Raw genomic sequence first — 17,500 nt, 5'->3', positions numbered from 1 at the left:
AGTTTACATCTGAAATATTTATTCTAATGTCTTGACATATTTTATTTTAATTCTTCATTACGTCTCTTATAGCTTATTTATTTCCTCTCCTCGCTCGAGCTGATGGGCTTATAGCATCTAACCTTTCCAACTAGGTCTTCTGGGGATAAATTTATAATATGGTCCTTCTTTCAATGGTATATGTAAGGAAACCTATACAATAGGAATCGAACATTTTGCATTATTTATATAATTTAACCCTCTAACTTTGTCCTTAAACATTTCAATAATCTTATCACATATCCAAAAATTACTTTACTCAATTTTTAACTGAGGCTATAGCCTAGTAACTTTATTAGTTAACAATGTTTGAGCCAGACTGACATTGAGCTAAACTTTGTGGTAAAGAACCAATCGCGCATTTATATTCTTTTACAAGTTGCCTATTATATGATTTGAAAGGAGAAAAAAAAATATCGGAAAGTTTTTAGTAGGTAATCAGGAATATAAAGATTACTGTTTAGTCTGTTGCACTTTTTTTTTTTTTTCGTTATTGCTCAAAGTTAGAACCCACAGAAATTGGAGGTGTCTGGCTTCATCCTTAATGTGTCACTAACTTTTGCCATAGTTTTTCATGGTATAGTAACGATATTCTGTATACATGAGAGCCAACATAGATAGACTTACACCATATCATAGCGGATATGATATAGGTTTATGTGAACATCAGTCCCGATTGGTGACCATAGAAATTAATGCACAAATATACGCTTAGTAAATTTCACTTATATTAATAAGCATATTTCAATATATTCTGTAAAACTTTGTTTCTTTTAAACCCGTTGATTCGAATTTAATTGTTATTGTTTATCCTAAATAGTAACTTGTAAGAACAACTGTATTTTCTATGAATTCAAATAACGCCTTCAAATATTAGAAAACGTAATCTTATATTATTTATGGGAAACATATCAATATTACAGAACACTCCTTTATTATTATTATTATTATTATTATTATTATTATTATTATTATTATTATTATTATTATTATTATTATTATTATTATTATTATTATTGTTGTTGTTATTGTTATTGTTATTGTTATTGTTATTAAAGGAAGTACAATCTATTTCTAAATTTAGTGTAATTTCGTCTATGTTGGCTAGTAATTAGAATGGTAACCCTCTTCGTTCAGTGTATAGCTATTATTACTCACGTGAAAGTAAAAAAATAACTCCGACATTTCTGATATGAATTTTGAGGTAATTGTGATTTTATCTCCAATCTGAAAACCATAGTTTGTTAAATTATTTTTAATTAAATGGATTAGATAGGGTGGATCTGCCAAGATGAAAACTTTTTAAAACTTTCCAAGCAGCCAAACATTTTTATTATGATTTAAAGCTCAAATAATAGTATTTATACACACGATTTTTTTTAATAACTCTCTCTCTCTCTCTCTCTCTCTCTCTCTCTCTCTCTCTCTCTCTCTCTCTCTCTCTCTCATATCTTCAGAAACATCCTTCCGTTCGTAGCTAAAGATTTACTTGCATAAGAAATATAATTGATACATCCGTTATATTCTCGCAATATTCTAATTAATCCTATTCATATACAGTTCTCTTAGTTGACCAAAATGCTACATGCAATATATGCCTAGTAAACCAAAGTGTCAAGATATTAGTGATAGGCTACATTATTATAAAGATTTTGTGGCGGTATGGCATCTTCTTTTAGATTTCGGTCAGTCTTAGGGCAGCAATTGACTAATTCGTGCCTGGGGGTTCTGGCCAAGTCATTGGGTTGAAAATTTGACGAACAAATTCGTGCAGTTTTGGCATTGAGACTATGATTTCGTTTGCATATATTCATCCACTTCTTACTTAGTTCTGCATCTTTTGGGAAACTGTAAAATCTAACGTTTTTACCATCAACAGTTATAGTGGTCGTATAAGAATGGGAGAACCCGTATATGGCACATATAACCATGATGAATCTCATCGCAGATGGAAACATAAACGTCTGTGAAAAACTCGGTATATTTCCAAATTCCCAACTATGTGTCGCCTGGCTGAACTCTCCAGGTGACGTCCTGTGTGTGAGCGTTGAAAACGGGACCTCTAGGTAACTCACCTTATCTTATTACATTTTGATCTGTACGGCGATGCATTATTACAACCAAGTTGTACTTAGGAACCCAGTATTGTACATAAGAGTTTATGAGATAATTTGAGATCTATTCAGTAATGATAAAAAGTTATTTGAATTTCCTAGCATTTCTTAAAATAATAAAAAATCTATGATTGGTTATTTCACTTTACTAACTAGTTGGATATTCAAAATAGAATTTTAGACAAATAAACGATTTTTTTTTTCAAAAAATTAAGTCAACTATATAGCTATTACCTCAGCTGTGTTTTTGTTTTACAGTAGTATTTTACTCAATACATACACGCACCTATACGTAAGTATGTATCTTAAATATGTCAAATGCAAACTTTCTGGAGAAAATGCCAATCCTATATACCGCGATAATATTATTAATCAAGCCAGAGGTGATATTTGAAAAAGAAAATATTTGTCTTTGTTTGTTTGTAAATGCCATTGCGCCTACCGTAGACCGTAAAATATATATATTTTTTCATGAGTTAATTTGCCTTTTTTTTATTTATTATTATTTTTTTTTTTTGTTTAAAGTAACTAGTTACACACATCACAACATTCCATAGCAATAGAGTACAATAAGAGAAACACAAAATGGGACGTTGCGGCTTGCGGTAAATTATTTCAGTTCATTTTCTTGAATCTTGTAGGAAGGATGTTTATGCCATTGCGAAGTTATTGTTCAGTAATTTTTAAAAGAAACTGTTTCTAATACGTTGAATGACCACCGAAAACTTTGGGAAAATAACTTGTGGTTGACATCGACAGTTTAAAAAAAATAAAAAAAGAATAGATGTATAGATCACGCATGAATGGTACAGTACAAAACAATTGTCTTTGATTCGGTGAAGTAACCTGAAAGAAGATAACGTCAGGGGAGGTGGTTTTGAAAACAGTGTAACTATAAATTACCCATCAAATATAGGGTAATGCCAGAAGGCCAATTGAGAATAACTCATAAAACTTGACAACTATGCCAAGGCATATAGGCCTACAGCCTGTCTGTACTATTAGGGCGCATAAAAAATATAAAAAACAAACTAGGAAAAACTGGTGTAACCCATTAGTGCAGCAATTGGCGGATAAGAAAATCATAAACATTATCGAAGGTATAGGATAACATTATTATTATTATAAAATACACGAAAGACAATAAATATTCACGAAAGACTAGAAAACAATACCAAAGCAATTTGAGTACTCGTACAAGTAACAAATTTAATCCAACATGTTCTGGACAAAATAGAGGAGCAATTTAGTGCATTTCTAAATGTTTTTTTATCTTAGTTATATAAAAAATAAAAGGAATGTTTTAGTATTTATAGAGAAACACTCTCCAATAGGAAGTTTAAACAATATCCTTTTATAAAATAAAAGAAGTAAAAAATCATCACGTACAGAGTTAGAGGAAATTTACTTCGATGTGCCGATCCAAAGACTACGCACTTCACTCTCAACTCTTGACGCTTCTGGTCTGGTCCAAGTTTTCGTCTGCCGATTCTGAATTGCGGCAATCAGATTTTGTCAAGATGTTTAGTTTATTGGCCAAGAGGATAATTATAGCAGGTAAACTGTGTGATTTTTTAAAGTGCTTATTGCATACTGGGATAAATGGCATGTATTTCTATTTTATATAATGGTGGAGTTTGTCCCGGTGAGGTTAGGCCATACCATCAAAGGCAAGTCTACAATAGGATATGTTAGATAGTTTGGAGCCTTTGTGTGTCGGCAGCCAGTTCCTCCTTTGTGGATTAAAAGTGGACATTAACTAACCTCAAATTTTCCCCCCAACCTAATCTATAACCGTGTCCTTACCTAATGGGGAGCCTAACGCCCCCCTGCGAACCCCCTTACACTGCTGTATTCTAAGTTAGCTGTAATCAAACACTGGTGGCCGCTATCATGCATACGCTCCCGTATTCTAAGTTAGCTGTAATTAAACACACGGGTGGCCGCTATCATGTATACACTCCAGTATTCTAAGTTAGCCGTAATCAAACACGGGTGGCCGCTATCATGCATACAATTCGTTACTTTAACAGAACTAGTGTGTTATAGCTGTTATTTGTATACTTGGTAACCAAAGTGGGCAACAGGATAACTTGCCAACCTTCCCTACTGAGTCTCTTAATTATGGTCAACTTGATACCTCATAGGGGCAGTTAGCTGATGAGGCCTGCAAATTTTCGGGGAAAATATGAAGATAATTTGTGACCTGTGCAAAGATGAAGAAGATACTACCGAACATTTATTTTTATGCCCAAAATTAGGACGGTTAATGAAAGTAGGCATAAGTATAGGTACACTGAAAAATCCTAGCAGGGATCTGGCTGCATTTATAGGTGGGGCAATGCACATAAAAGAAGAATTTGAAAAGTCCAAACTGACCACAATAGGTTGCCAAAACTGATGATAGCAGGGTGTTATCCTATCTGATTTCAGGATAAAATGGGATAAAAGTAAAGATTGAGAATCTCATTATTAATTTATTTATGGTACAGGTAAAATAAGCTTCATTACAATAATCAAAATAAGCTTAGGAGCTTTGCACCTATCTGTAAAGTGATAGAGTGCCTGCAAACTTATTTTGCGGAGTGAGCGATAAGGAACCAGGACCGTAGTTCTCTCACTGTATCTGCCAGTTTTGTTTTGAAATATTCATCAGTGTAAATTAAGTACAAACCATCTTTGGTCAATTTAGATAAAGGTGGTACGGGTTAGGGGTTTGTTTAAAGATATGACTTCCCAAGTTAGGTTAGGAAGGAGCAGTAGTTTTCAAAACTCATTTGAGATAGTTTATACTCTTTAGATATTGGAAGTTCTCGTCTTGTATGTAGATGATGATTTTTAAAATCATCAGTGTTGGTAATGCATATGAAACTGTAATCTGTATACTGTACTGAACTGTTATTTTATTTATGTACAGTATGCTTTGTTAGTGGATTTATGTTTTTATATTTCTATTTGTAAAATTTTTTAATCTGTATGTCTATAAATGTTTATAATTTCATAGGCCACTGCTTTCAAATTTTAATTTATCTATGAGATCAGAATTCAACCAGTCTCTGTGATTTGATAGTAGAACCAGTGATAGCAATGACCGAATTGATTGCTAAAAACATTAATAAACTTCTCCCGTTGGGTAGGCTAATTTTATGGGTAAAGGGTTAGGGAATATTATAGAGGAATAGAGCTGAATTAAGGGAACATTAACCCAAAAAGATAAAAAAGACCTAAAAATTCAAAGTGCTGCCGTTTACTAGCCTCAAAATTATTGCAATATCATTTGATTTCACCCATTAGGGTGCAAGTACAGTATACTAGGCAGTACTGTAATATTTTTTTTGTTCCGTAACCGAAATACAAACCACGCTATTTAATATGGGTATTAACTTTCGGTGTAGCTGAAATGACGAGCCATTAGAATTTTAACGAGAGTTTACTACCCCCCTCGCTAGTTAGCGAGGGGGTAGGGAGGGGTAGCTAGCTACCCCTCCCCCCCTCACACACCTGTGACTAGCTCACTTTGCTTTTGGCTCGGGTGATGAACAGACCCACCCTCGCTTATTGACAGCCTTTGATCTTGTTTTGCTTTTTCTTTTCAGTGTGCTTGGAAGTTGGCCTCTACTATACGGAAGTGTCCCGGCTTACCTGACCGCCCTTGCGGAGCGTTTATGTCGGCGGTGGACACAGACCCTCACACCTTATGTCCTTATTGCAGGGGCCAACGGTGTGAAAGAAATAAAGTATGCGGTGAGTGTAGGGAGTGGTCTACCTCCCAGTGGGAGAGGTTTTCACGGCGCCGGAAGAAGAAGTCTAAACGGGATATTTCTCCTTCAAGGGTTTCCTTGAAAAGAGAAAATCCCAAGGACTCTTCTTCCGTAGCCCAAACCTCCTCCGAAGCTCCCACTCGATCGGTCTCTTACGAGAGGCCGTCGAGTGATAGCGTAGGCCGTACTTGTGTTTGCCAACCTCGGGGTGTGGGAGAGGGCATTGCCTCCCATAGTGAGGCAGCTCCTCCTCCTCCCCCGGGCGAGATTATTTCTGCTAATGTATCTAATGATGATTTATTGCAGCTTTGGGCATCCTTGGGGCTTCAGGGTTCGCCCTCCAAGGAAGCCCTGTTTGACATAATCAGGTTGGAGGCTGCTGTCAAACAGTCGCCGGCGATAGCAGAGGTTGACCCTCTGTCTATCGTCGACGTTGTTGTGGCAGAGGCTTCTGACAAGTTAGGTCAAACCTCTGCCTTGGGTGCTGATGTTGCTGAAGGCTTAGTTCCCCCCTCCGAACATCCTTCGAGGGAGGAGCTAAGTCCAACGGTCTCTCCTGCAGGTGATTCTCCCCCTCGGGGGAATTCACTAACAGAGACTCCTCTTCGGAGGAATGATGATGGTCTGCCTGCTGCCCCCAGAGGACGTATCAGACGTAAAGCTCGTCTTCCTCTTCGCCATAGAGGCCTTCCTTCTCCCCACAATGGAGTTAGGAGGCGCCTCTTTGGTTCTTCGCCTTCGCAGTCCCCCGCAGAGGATCTTCCTCGCCATGCAGAGACCGTTGCAGCTGCATCCCTGGACCTCTCTGCTGATCGTTCGCGATCCCCTTTGCCTGCCAGACCTGCTGATCTTCTTCTCCGTTCCTGGCTGCTGACGCGTTGTGGGCGCCCACGCACCCCGTTATCCAACGGGCACTGGTCCCTTCGGGGCAAAAGGGGCTTTCTCACATTGTGAGTAAGTCTCTTAAGTGCCAAGTATCCCCTGTGCGCCCATGTTCTCCTGCGCGCTAGCGCTCGCCTGCTGTTCCTGAGACTACTCTCCAGAAACATTCTGTGCCAGGAACAACGCGGCAGCGATCTGCTGCAAAGTCTACACGCCAGCGCTCTCCTGCTCGCCGTCGATCTCCTGCACGCCAGTGCTCTCCTACACGCCAGCTCTCACCTGCGTGCCCACGCTCACCTGCGCGCCAGTGATCTCCTGTATGCCAGCGATCTTCTCCTCGCCAGTGCACATCTGCGCACCCTGATCCTGACGCGCGCCCCACGATCTCCAGTTTGCCAGCGCTCTTCACCTGTGTGCCAGCGCGCTCCTGCGCGTCATCGTTCGCCTGCGCGCCCACGATCTCCGGATCTGGGCATAGGAGGGAAGACACTGCTTTCACCTTCTCGTCAGCGATCTCCTGTGCGCCATCGGACCTCGCCCACTCGTCAGCCCTCGCCCGCGCACCATCGCGCGTGCACATGTTCCAGCCCTTGCTGTGCGCCCTTCTAGAGGTCTCCGAGATCCTGTGTGTCCACGAGCAGTCACCTTCGCGCGCAACTACGCTTGTGGTTCCTACTGCGCTTCCTCTGCCTTCGCCAGATCGCGCACCTGCGCGCCACCGATCACCTGCGCGCCATCGCTCGCCAGCACGCCGACGCGCCCACTCACCTGCTCGCCATAGATTGCCTGCGTGCCCCCTCGCCAGTGCGCAGTCGATCACCTGCGTGCCCTGCGAGCCATCGCTCGCCTGTGCGCCATCGCTCTCCTGCTCGTCAGCGCTTGCCCGCGCGCGCCCCCCTCGCCCGCCCCCCTCGCCCGCCCCCCTCGCCCGCCCCTTCGCCCGCGCCCGCCCCTTCGCCCGCGCCCGCCCCTTCGCCCGCGACCACACTCTCTGCTGACCTCGCCCGCGCGCGCCCCCTCTCGCCCGCGCGCCCCCCCAAGGGTATATTCCCAAGCGCGATCCCCAGCACGAGGCTTCAGGAACGAGAGCATCCAGGTGGTCTTCTTCATGTCCCCCCCCCCCCCTGTGGAGGATTAATTTTATTTTAATTTATTTTTTTTTGCCAAATCAAAGAGAGAGAGAGAGAGTGTGAGTGTGTTTATTTAAGTTTTGTGAGAGAGAGAGAGAGAGAGAGAGAGAGAGAGAGAGAGTGTTTACAGTATTGGCTTTAGTTTTATCACAGAGAGAGAGAGAGAGAGAGAGAGAGAGAGAGAGAGTTGTTTTAGTATTGTTAAATAGAGACATTTTATTTGCTTTAGCTTTGTCATTAGAGAGAGAGAGAGAGAGAGAGAGAGAGAGAGAGAGTGTGTGTGTGAGTGAGTGAGTGAGTGAGTGAGTGTTTATTTACTTAAGTTTGTCAAACCGCAAGAGAGAGTAAGTGTTTATTTGCATAGTTTTGTGAGAGAGAGAGAGAGAGAGAGAGAGAGAGAGAGAGAGAGAGAAAGAAAGAAAGAAAGAGTGTTTATTTGCTTTAGTTTTGTCAGAGAGAGAGAGAGAGAGAGAGAGAGAGAGAGAGAAAAAAAATTTCATTTGCTTAGTTTTGTTAGATCGCGCGTGCGCGAGAGAATGTGTGTGTATGTGCGTTTGTGTGTGCGTGTTTTGTGTGTCCGCGGTGCGCGCTGAAGAAAAAGGGTAATTAGCGAATGATTGTTTGAAGTTGGAAAGATTGTTGGTATAATTGAGGTTGTTTGTTTACCTTTTTAGCTAGGATAGGGTGGTGATGAATGTCTTGGGCGAAAGCATTGGATCTCGAACGATAGAAGGAGTCGGTTCTGCATTTTTTTTGTTCTTCGGAAGCCGGCTGATTAGTGTTTTTATGTTCTGAGTAAGTACTGTTTTTATTCATTTTTGTTAGGCGCGTTCGTGAATGATAGAAAGTTTATTGTTTATCTTTGATTATAGTGCGATAGTTGTTAGTTAGGAGTGTTCATAAGTGTTTTTATTTTTTTTTGGCAGGCCGCGATTCCTCCTTTGGGGAGAAGATTTATTTGAATTTGACTATTGATGACCTGGCTTACTTAAGGAACTTGTGTTTAGAATGCTCTAGTGGATTGATCAACTATTGACGACCTGGCCTGTTTATTACAATTACGATTTCGATTGCTGTTACTGATGAGGATGATGATGATGATGATGACGATATAGACTGCCAAATTAAATGAGGCAGTTATAGCAGATTGTGCCAGTGTTGCGTCTGCCAGGGAGTTGTGGCTTTGGCCGAAAAGGACTGTTGGCCCTTGTGTGGACAACGACGTCCACACACAAACAAATATTGGTTTTGGTGTGTCACGTGTGTGTGGATAAAGAGTTCCACTCATAAACAAATATTGGTTTTGGGTGTGTTCATTTTAAGTTGTTAGGTTTTTTTATTTGAATGGTGTTACGGTTTATATTTAATATTGTTTATGATTCGTGATAAGTGTTTTTTTTGGTTTATGATTGCGTTTACTTTTAAGAATATAGTGTTAAGGTTATGTTTTGTTTTCATTTTCCTTCTGTCCAAGAGTCCAGTTTGAAGTAGAGTCAGGGGAAAGTTTGTATTGTGGGATATTGAGAAAGTAGGAGTGATCAAGGGTGTGGGGGTTGTGTTTTGTTGACATCCCGCTACATAAATTTGGCGCCCGAACAGGGACGACTGTTGAAGGTGGGATTGAAACTGGACTGTTGGACAAGGGTAAATAGGAATTAGATTCAAGATATTAATGGTATTGAAATGGAGTTAATGGAAGAACAGTTGCATATTTTAAAGGAGGAATTGCGGTTGTCTAATGAGCGAGAGGAGAGGTTGTTATTGGAGAATGCGAGGTTAAGTAGTGAGAATGAGGAGATGCAAAGGAAACTTAGGGAACTTCAGGGAACTGTAGAGAGAGTGGAAGAGGGTGTTGAGATGAGGATGCGAGAAAATGAGAAACGAATGGAAGCTATGATAGGGCAAGTAATGGGGATGATGAAAACAGTCATGGGTGAAGGTGCAGTCGGAGGAGTGGCTTCTGCTTCTGGTAACGGGTTGATGGTGGAAGAGGATAGGGTAAGTGATAATGGGGAAGGTAGTGATAGTGATATTGAAAGTAAAGGGCCTAGACATAGTAAGATTGGAACGAAGGGTGATAGGAAGAAGGAGAAGAAAGGTAAAGATAATGTGAAGAAAGAAAAGAAGAAAGGTCAGGGTGTGAGTGAGGATGATCATGATTGGGTTAAGGTGGTAAGTAAGAAAAAGGGTAAGAAGGGGATAGTTAAAGATAGGACTTTGAGTGTAGAATTAGATTCATTGTATTCAAATGAAGAAGAAGGCAACAAAAAGGGAGTAGACAGTGAAGATAGTAGTGAGAATGAAGTAGAGGAAGTTTGTAAGACAGTGTTTATGAGAGAGGTACCTAGGTGTGCAAGTTTTAATGAACATAGCAGTAGGGATGTATATGACTTCTTTAGGGAATATGAAAAGTTTTGTCAGGCTAAGTATGGTGATAGTAAGAGAGTTTGGGCTAGGAAGTTGGGAGAATTTTTGTCAGGATATTTGTTGACGATGTATGGGGTGATAATGAGTGTAGGAGAGGTTGAGTATGAAAGTGTAAAGAATAGGATAATTGAACAGGTAAAACGTATGAAAGGTAGTGTTAGGTATAAGCGAAAAAATGATTTTGATGAAGCACGAATGAAGGTGGGTGAAGCAATCTCGATGTATGTATGTCGGTTAGAAACATTGGCTAGAAAGAAGTATGGGGACGAAGGAATAAATGAAAATAAGGAACTAATGAAGAAGTTTTTGGGTACAGTACCAGAGAGTGTGTGTGAGTTTATTAATTTGAAACGGAAGGAGAAAATGAGGTGGACTAGAGAGAGATTGACTTGGGATGATATTTTAGAGATAGTTGAGGATTACGAGTTGGATAGGTGTATGAAAGAAAGTAAATCTGTGAGTGTAAGAACTGGAATGGAGGAATGTGTGCCAGAATTTGGTAGTTTTAGAGATGCTGTTATGAGAGGGCCAATGAGGGCAGCTGATAGTGTAATAGATAGAAGTGTTAGGGTGAGTAATGTAGGAATACCCATGCCGAGAAATGACGGGTTTAGACAGGGAAATCAAGTTTGGAGAGATAGAAGTGCTAGTACGCAGCAAGTTAGGTTAGGTAGTGGTATCCGTGAAGAGAGGTGTTATAGGTGTGGGAAGGTAGGACATAAAAAGAACGAGTGTAGATGGGCATTAGGAGCATGTTTCGGGTGTGGAGAGACAGGGCATCGTATTAGCGACTGTAAGAAAGAGAAAGTGGTTAAGTGTTATCGGTGTGGTATGACTGGACACATAGCGAGTGGATGCCGTAATAATCGTATGAATGTAATTTGTGGTAATTGTGGTAAGGATGGTCATTATGCTAGAATGTGCAAGGAGCCGCGGGGTAAGTGTACTGAATGTGGTGCAGATGGGCATGTAGCTAGGGTTTGTAGAAAGAAGGGGTCAAGTCAGCCAGGATGTTCGGGAAACTAATTACACAGAGGGTTCAGCTGGGTGAGTCCTCGTGTGTGTGGGGAGTGAATGTGATGCATGTTCGTGAGGGTTTATTGCACGAAGATGTGATGGGAGAAAGAGCACATGATTGCATGAGTGTGAAAATGATTTTTAATGGTGTAGAGTTGGTTGGTTTGATTGATACTGGTTGTGGTGTCAATTTAATGTTTAGGAATGCATATGATAAGGTAAAAGAGGTTTGTGAATTTAAGGGATGTAAGGGTGAAGTAAAAGGTATTGGTAATTTGCGTATGCCTGTGCAAGGAAAGTTGCGGGAAAATGTTATGATTGGGGGGCTGATGATGGAGGATAATGATTTTTACGTGGTTGAGGGAGCGAATGAGAAATATGACGTACTGCTTGGGTATAAATTTCTGAAAAAATGTGGTATGATTGTACATCCAAGTGTGAATATGATTGAAATAAAGGTTAAAGGTAATATTTGTGGGGAATTTTATTTAAAGGAAGACGGCAGAGTGAGTACGAAGGTGTGGAAGGGAGTGCCGTTGGTAGCAAAGGAAAGTGTAAAGTTATCGGGTAAGAAAGGTGAGGTTATTAGTGTAAAAGTTGCATGGCCGAGCAGTCTGGGAATTGCAAATAGTGACAAGGATGAATATGTAGTGGAAGGTATGGAAGCAGGTAATTTGGTGAAAACGAGTGCGTATGTATATGATGGTGTTATGAATATGCAGGAACCCAAGGTGTATGTAAGGTTGTTGCCGAGTGTTAGGAGGAAGAGAGTACGTGGAATACGTGAGGGCGATTGCATGGGATGTATGTATACACTGATCAATGTAGAGGACGGAAGATATGTTAAGGCGAGACAGGTAATGGCTGGTAAGGTAAAGAACGATGACGATTGGGATTACGATACGTTGAAAGGCAGAATAAAGTTAGATGAGAGTATAAGTGAGGTCGAAAGGGAACGATTGCTTAAGATGTTATGGGATAGGCGGAGAGTTATGAGTCTCGGTGACGATGATTGTGGGGGGTCAGACCTGCCAGAATTTAGAATAGTTCTCAGTGATGATACCCCCATATATCAGCGTCCCAGGCATTTTTCTCCGCCTATTGCCAAGGAGATAGAGGAGCAGTGTCAGGAATTAGAGCGTATGGGTGTAATAGAAAGGAGTGAGAGTGCCTGGAATAGCCCTATTGTCCCTGTACGAAAGCCTGATGGAAGTTTACGTATGTGTATTGATTATAGGAAGGTGAATGAGGTGACTGTTAAAGAACGTTTTCCAATGAATGTGGTGTCTGATTGTGTTTATAAGATGCATGGAATGAAAGTTTTTACTAAGTTAGATTTAGTTAGGGGCTATTACCAGATGCCTCTGGCAGAGGGGAGCAGGCCCATTACCGCATTTTCAAGTACTAATTGTCACTTTCAATTTAAGAGATTAAGTTTTGGTCTTGCTAATGCGCCTGCTGCCTTCCAAAGAGCGATGAATGTTGTATTGGCTGGTTTCGATCGACAGAAGGTGACTGTTTTTATAGATGATATTCTGATTGCGAGCGAGACTGTTGAGGAACATATGCGGTTGCTTGAGGCAGTGTTGAGGCGGTTAATTGAAGTTGGTGTGAAAATTAAGCTTGAGAAGTGTACGTGGTTGTCCAGGGAGGTGGAATTTCTTGGGCATGTAGTGGGTGAATCTGGTATAAGGAAGAGTGACAAGTTTGTGAATAAGGTGCGAGAATTTCCACGTCCCCGGACTGTGCGTGAGTTGCGAGGTTTTCTTGGTTTGGTTGAGTTTGGGCGCAAGTTTGTTAGAGATTGTTCAGGTATAGGGAAGCCGTTGAATGAATGGACGGGTAAAAGGAATAGTACAAAATTAAAATGGGATGATCGGATGATAGAAGCGTTTGAAAGGTTGAAGGAAGAGGCCGCGAAAGACGTCACTTTGGCATTTCCAGACTACAGTGAAAATGCGAGTATGCTAGAGTTGTATACGGATGCGAGTGGGGTTAGTATGGGTGGTTGTTTGGCTCAAATGCAGAGAGTAAATGGAGAAGAGCAATTGAGAGTAATAGCGTATGTTAGTAAAGCGTTTAATAAAGCTGAGCGGAAGTATTCGACGATTGACAGGGAATTGGCTGCAATACGATTTTGTGTGAAAGCATTGAAAGTATTTTTGTATGGTGTAAAATTCATTGTGCGTACTGACCATCAGCCCCTAGTGTATATGATAAGGAAAGAGTGTGTGAATGCAAGGGTTGCTAGGACCATAGAGGATTTGAATGAATTTGATTTTAGGTTAGAATATGTACCGGGAAATAAGAATGTGATAGCAGATGCGATGTCGAGGATGCATGGGAGGATGGAAGATAAAGAGAGTAATCAGAATTCTGAAAGGTTGCCTGAAGGTTTAGTTGTGGAGCAGAGTTGTGAAGGGGAAGATATGGTGTATAAGTGTATCCTAATGGGTTTAAGTAAGTTAATACAAGAGGGGTTAGATACGGAAATACCAGGTAGCGTAAGCGAGCTTAAAAGAAGGGTGATGAATGAAGTGTCAAAAGAAATGGTGTATGAGGAGGAGAGTAGTGTACTAGAAGGGGAAGTATTATCAAAGATATTAATGGTGGTAAGTATGTTGTATGGTGTAACTGTGTATTTGTATTTTGGATGGAATCGACCGATGGAATATAGGGCATGTAAGGAGAATGATAGGGAATATATTTTGAGGATTCAATGTAAGGAGGAATGTTGCAAATTGTTGAGCGAGAAGGATAATGGTGCAAATGACCTTAACCTAAGATATAACTGTATAGAGGACAGTGAATATGATGATGAACATATTGGTGAAGTGAGCGACAGAATTGAAAGGAGAGTAAATGTATGCATGCATGGTGTAAAAGGAAGGATGATGACATATGTGAATATAAATGAGAATGAATATTGTAGTTTAATTGATACGGGTGCTCAAGTGTCATTAGTAAATGAGTCGGTTATCAGGGAAATTGAGAGGTACAATTGGGAAGTGAAAAGACAGTGTACGAGTGTGAGAATTCATGGAATAGGTCAGGGAAGTTTACTTGTTTGGGAAGAAGTGAGGTTGAAGGTGAAACTAGGGAGTATGGAAGTTGAACATAATTTTATTGTAATGGGAGAGAATGAAATGCCTAGTTGTTTTTTGATGGGAATAGATTTTTTGAGGTTGCACCATGTGTCAGTTGATGTTGGTAAGGGTTTGCTTTCAAAGGATGGCTGTAAGGTAATAGTAATTGAGGATAATAGTGTATTCATGGCAAATTTTGTTGGCATGATTGATATTGCAAAGAGTGAAGATGATTTGTTAAGCAAAGAAGAGGTGGAAGAAATGCAAGGTGAATGTTTAGAGATAAATAGGTTACGTGAATGTATTTTAAATGGTATTAGGGTGGAAGAATGGCCGTGTGATTTGGAAGCGTATAAGAAAGTTGTTAAAAGATTTATTGTTTGTAAGAATATTGTGTATTTTTTGCATAGGGGAATGGATGAAGATATATATGTTCCTGTATTTCCAATGCATGCAGCTGTAAGTATGTGTATGGTAGTGCATGACAGGTATGGGCATATGGGGAAGAATAAATTGTGGGAATGCATGCGAGAGAGGTTGTTTACGCCTAAGTTGAGTCAAATTTGTAGGGATGTAGCGACCACGTGAGGATTGTCAGAAGGGGAAGTATCAGAGCATGCATGCAAGTCCGCCTGTTCTGAGATTACGTATGAAAGAGCCATTTGAGATGTTTGTGATTGATTGTGTTTCGTTGCCTGTGACTGCGAGAAGACATGTGGGAATGATTGTCATGGTCGATCATATGAGTAAGTTTGCATATGCAGTACCCATCAAGAATAAAAGAAGTGAGACTGTAGCGAGAATGGTAAGTCAAGTGATGTTGCCGATGAGTGTGTGTAAGCCTGCGAAAATGTTAAGTGACAATGGTCCGGAGTTTGTTGGATGGGAGTTTGAGCAGATGTTGAGAGAATGGGGCATTGAACATGTGTATTCGACTCCGTATATGCCAAGTGCGAATGGTTTGGCTGAAAGGACGGTAAGAACCTTGACAGAAATTTTGCGGATGATGAGTACATGTGATAATGATTGGGATTTATATGTTGGGCGTGCGTTGTGGGCGTATAATGCGACGGTGCACAAGAGTACTGGTATGTCTCCGTGTAAGTTTGTGTTGAATTTTGAAAAGATAGTAAGACCGAGATTGAGTGTGTCCGAGAATGATAGAGATGTTTGGAGAAAGCAAATGAGAGATTTGAAAGCTACAAAGTGGGAGAGAAAGTGTTAAAAGAAGTAATTGAAAAGGGAAGAATGAATGTCAATAAGGTACGTGATAAGTTTGAAGGTCCATATGAGGTGTTAGATGTTGGTTCTAGTGGGTTGAGTTATGTTTTAGGTAAAGTAAGTGTGGATGGTAGTGTGGAAAAGGTTAGGGCACACCACAATCAGTTGCGGAAATGGAAGGAGGTACCAAGATATATTCAGGAGAATGGTATGAATAAATGGCTGAAAACTAACAAGTATGAACCGAGTATGTGTGAGGCATTAGGTTTAGAAGATAAGCAATTGGTGTTAGTAGAGTATGGAAAGAAAAAGAAGTCTGAGAATTTTACTGGGGATAAAAGACGGGAAAATTTTGTAGTTGTAGGCGGGAATCAGAATAAGCAGGACAAGGGTGTAAATGTACAGGTGAGTATGGAAGATAAATGTATTAATACAGATGAAACTTGGATGAGTATGAATGATACTTATAGTGTGTGTGGTTTTTCGTTAGATGAGGCAAGAGAACGTATGACGGACACGAGAATGAAAGATAGGAGAATGATAAGCAGTATGAATGATTCTTTTGTTAAAGTAGAAAATGGTTTAGATGTAATGGATGAATTGTTGACAGAAATTAGTGGGATTTTCGGGCCAGATGAAACTGAGGTAGATGAAATAGTGAATGATATCTTAGACGAGCAGAACATAGACGGGAATAGTAATAGTACGTTGAATGAAAACGACATGGAAGTGAATGAGAGAGTGCAGGTATATGAAGGCCCAGTTACCCGAAGCCGAGGCCCTGTTCCTGATTGCGACTGGGTAATGAGAAAATAGGTAAGTGTTGTGTGAGGATTTGGCAAAGTAAGGGGGGAGGAATGTGGAGGATTAATTTTATTTTAATTTATTTTTTTTTGCCAAATCAAAGAGAGAGAGAGAGAGTGTGAGTGTGTTTATTTAAGTTTTGTGAGAGAGAGAGAGAGAGAGAGAGAGAGAGAGTGTGAGTGTGTTTATTTAAGTTTTGTGAGAGAGAGAGAGAGAGAGAGAGAGAGAGAGAGAGAGAGAGAGTGTTTACAGTATTGGCTTTAGTTTTGTCACAGAGAGAGAGAGAGAGAGAGAGAGAGAGAGTTGTTTTAGTATTGTTAAATAGAGACATTTTATTTGCTTTAGCTTTGTCATTAGAGAGAGAGAGAGAGAGAGAGAGAGAGAGAGTGTGAGTGAGTGAGTGAGTGTTTATTTACTTAAGTTGTCAAACCGCAAGAGAGAGTAAGTGTTTATTTGCATAGTTTTGTGAGAGAGAGAGAGAGAGAGAGAGAGAGAGAAAGAAAGAAAGAGTGTTTATTTGCTTTAGTTTTGTCAGAGAGAGAGAGAGAGAGAGAGAGAGAGAGAGAAAAATTTCATTTGCTTAGTTTTGTTAGATCGCGCGTGCGCGAGAGAATGTGTGTGTATGTGCGTTTGTGTGTGCGTGTTTTGTGTGTCCGCGGTGCGCGCTGAAGAAAAAGGGTAATTAGCGAATGATTGTTTGAAGTTGGAAAGATTGTTGGTATAATTGAGGTTGTTTGTTTACCTTTTTAGCTAGGATAGGGTGGTGATGAATGTCTTGGGCGAAAGCATTGGATCTCGAACGATAGAAGGAGTCGGTTCTGCATTTTTTTTGTTCTTCGGAAGCCGGCTGATTAGTGTTTTTATGTTCTGAGTAAGTACTGTTTTTATTAATTTTTGTTAGGCGCGTTCGTGAATGATAGAAAGTTTATTGTTTATCTTGGTTATAGTGCGATAGTTGTTAGTTAGGAGTGTTCATAAGTGTTTTTATTTTTTTTTGGCAGGCCGCGATTCCTCCTTTG

At 40.4% G+C, this 17,500-nt stretch overlaps 1 protein-coding gene across 2 annotated transcripts in view; it reads left to right on the top strand.

Moving 5' to 3' along the window:
* mRpL52 (mitochondrial ribosomal protein L52) overlaps positions 1–17,500 on the top strand; it is a 110,026-nt gene that overhangs the window by 6,686 nt on the left and 85,840 nt on the right. The window contains exon 1 of one of the 2 annotated variants that reach the window (XM_068351959.1): positions 3,551–3,710. The exons of the other annotated variant lie outside the window; for it this stretch is intronic. Coding sequence (XP_068208060.1) covers positions 3,566–3,710 — 145 coding nt within the window. The 5' untranslated portion in view covers positions 3,551–3,565. Of the gene's footprint in view, positions 1–3,550; positions 3,711–17,500 lie in introns of those variants that run through there. 2 annotated transcript variants of the gene reach the window in all.

This window comes from Palaemon carinicauda, chromosome 28, assembly GCF_036898095.1.
Source record: "Palaemon carinicauda isolate YSFRI2023 chromosome 28, ASM3689809v2, whole genome shotgun sequence".
Taxonomy (NCBI): domain Eukaryota; kingdom Metazoa; phylum Arthropoda; class Malacostraca; order Decapoda; family Palaemonidae; genus Palaemon; species Palaemon carinicauda.
Note: the sequence above shows the minus strand (reverse complement) of the source record. Positions and strands in the feature narration are given on the sequence as shown.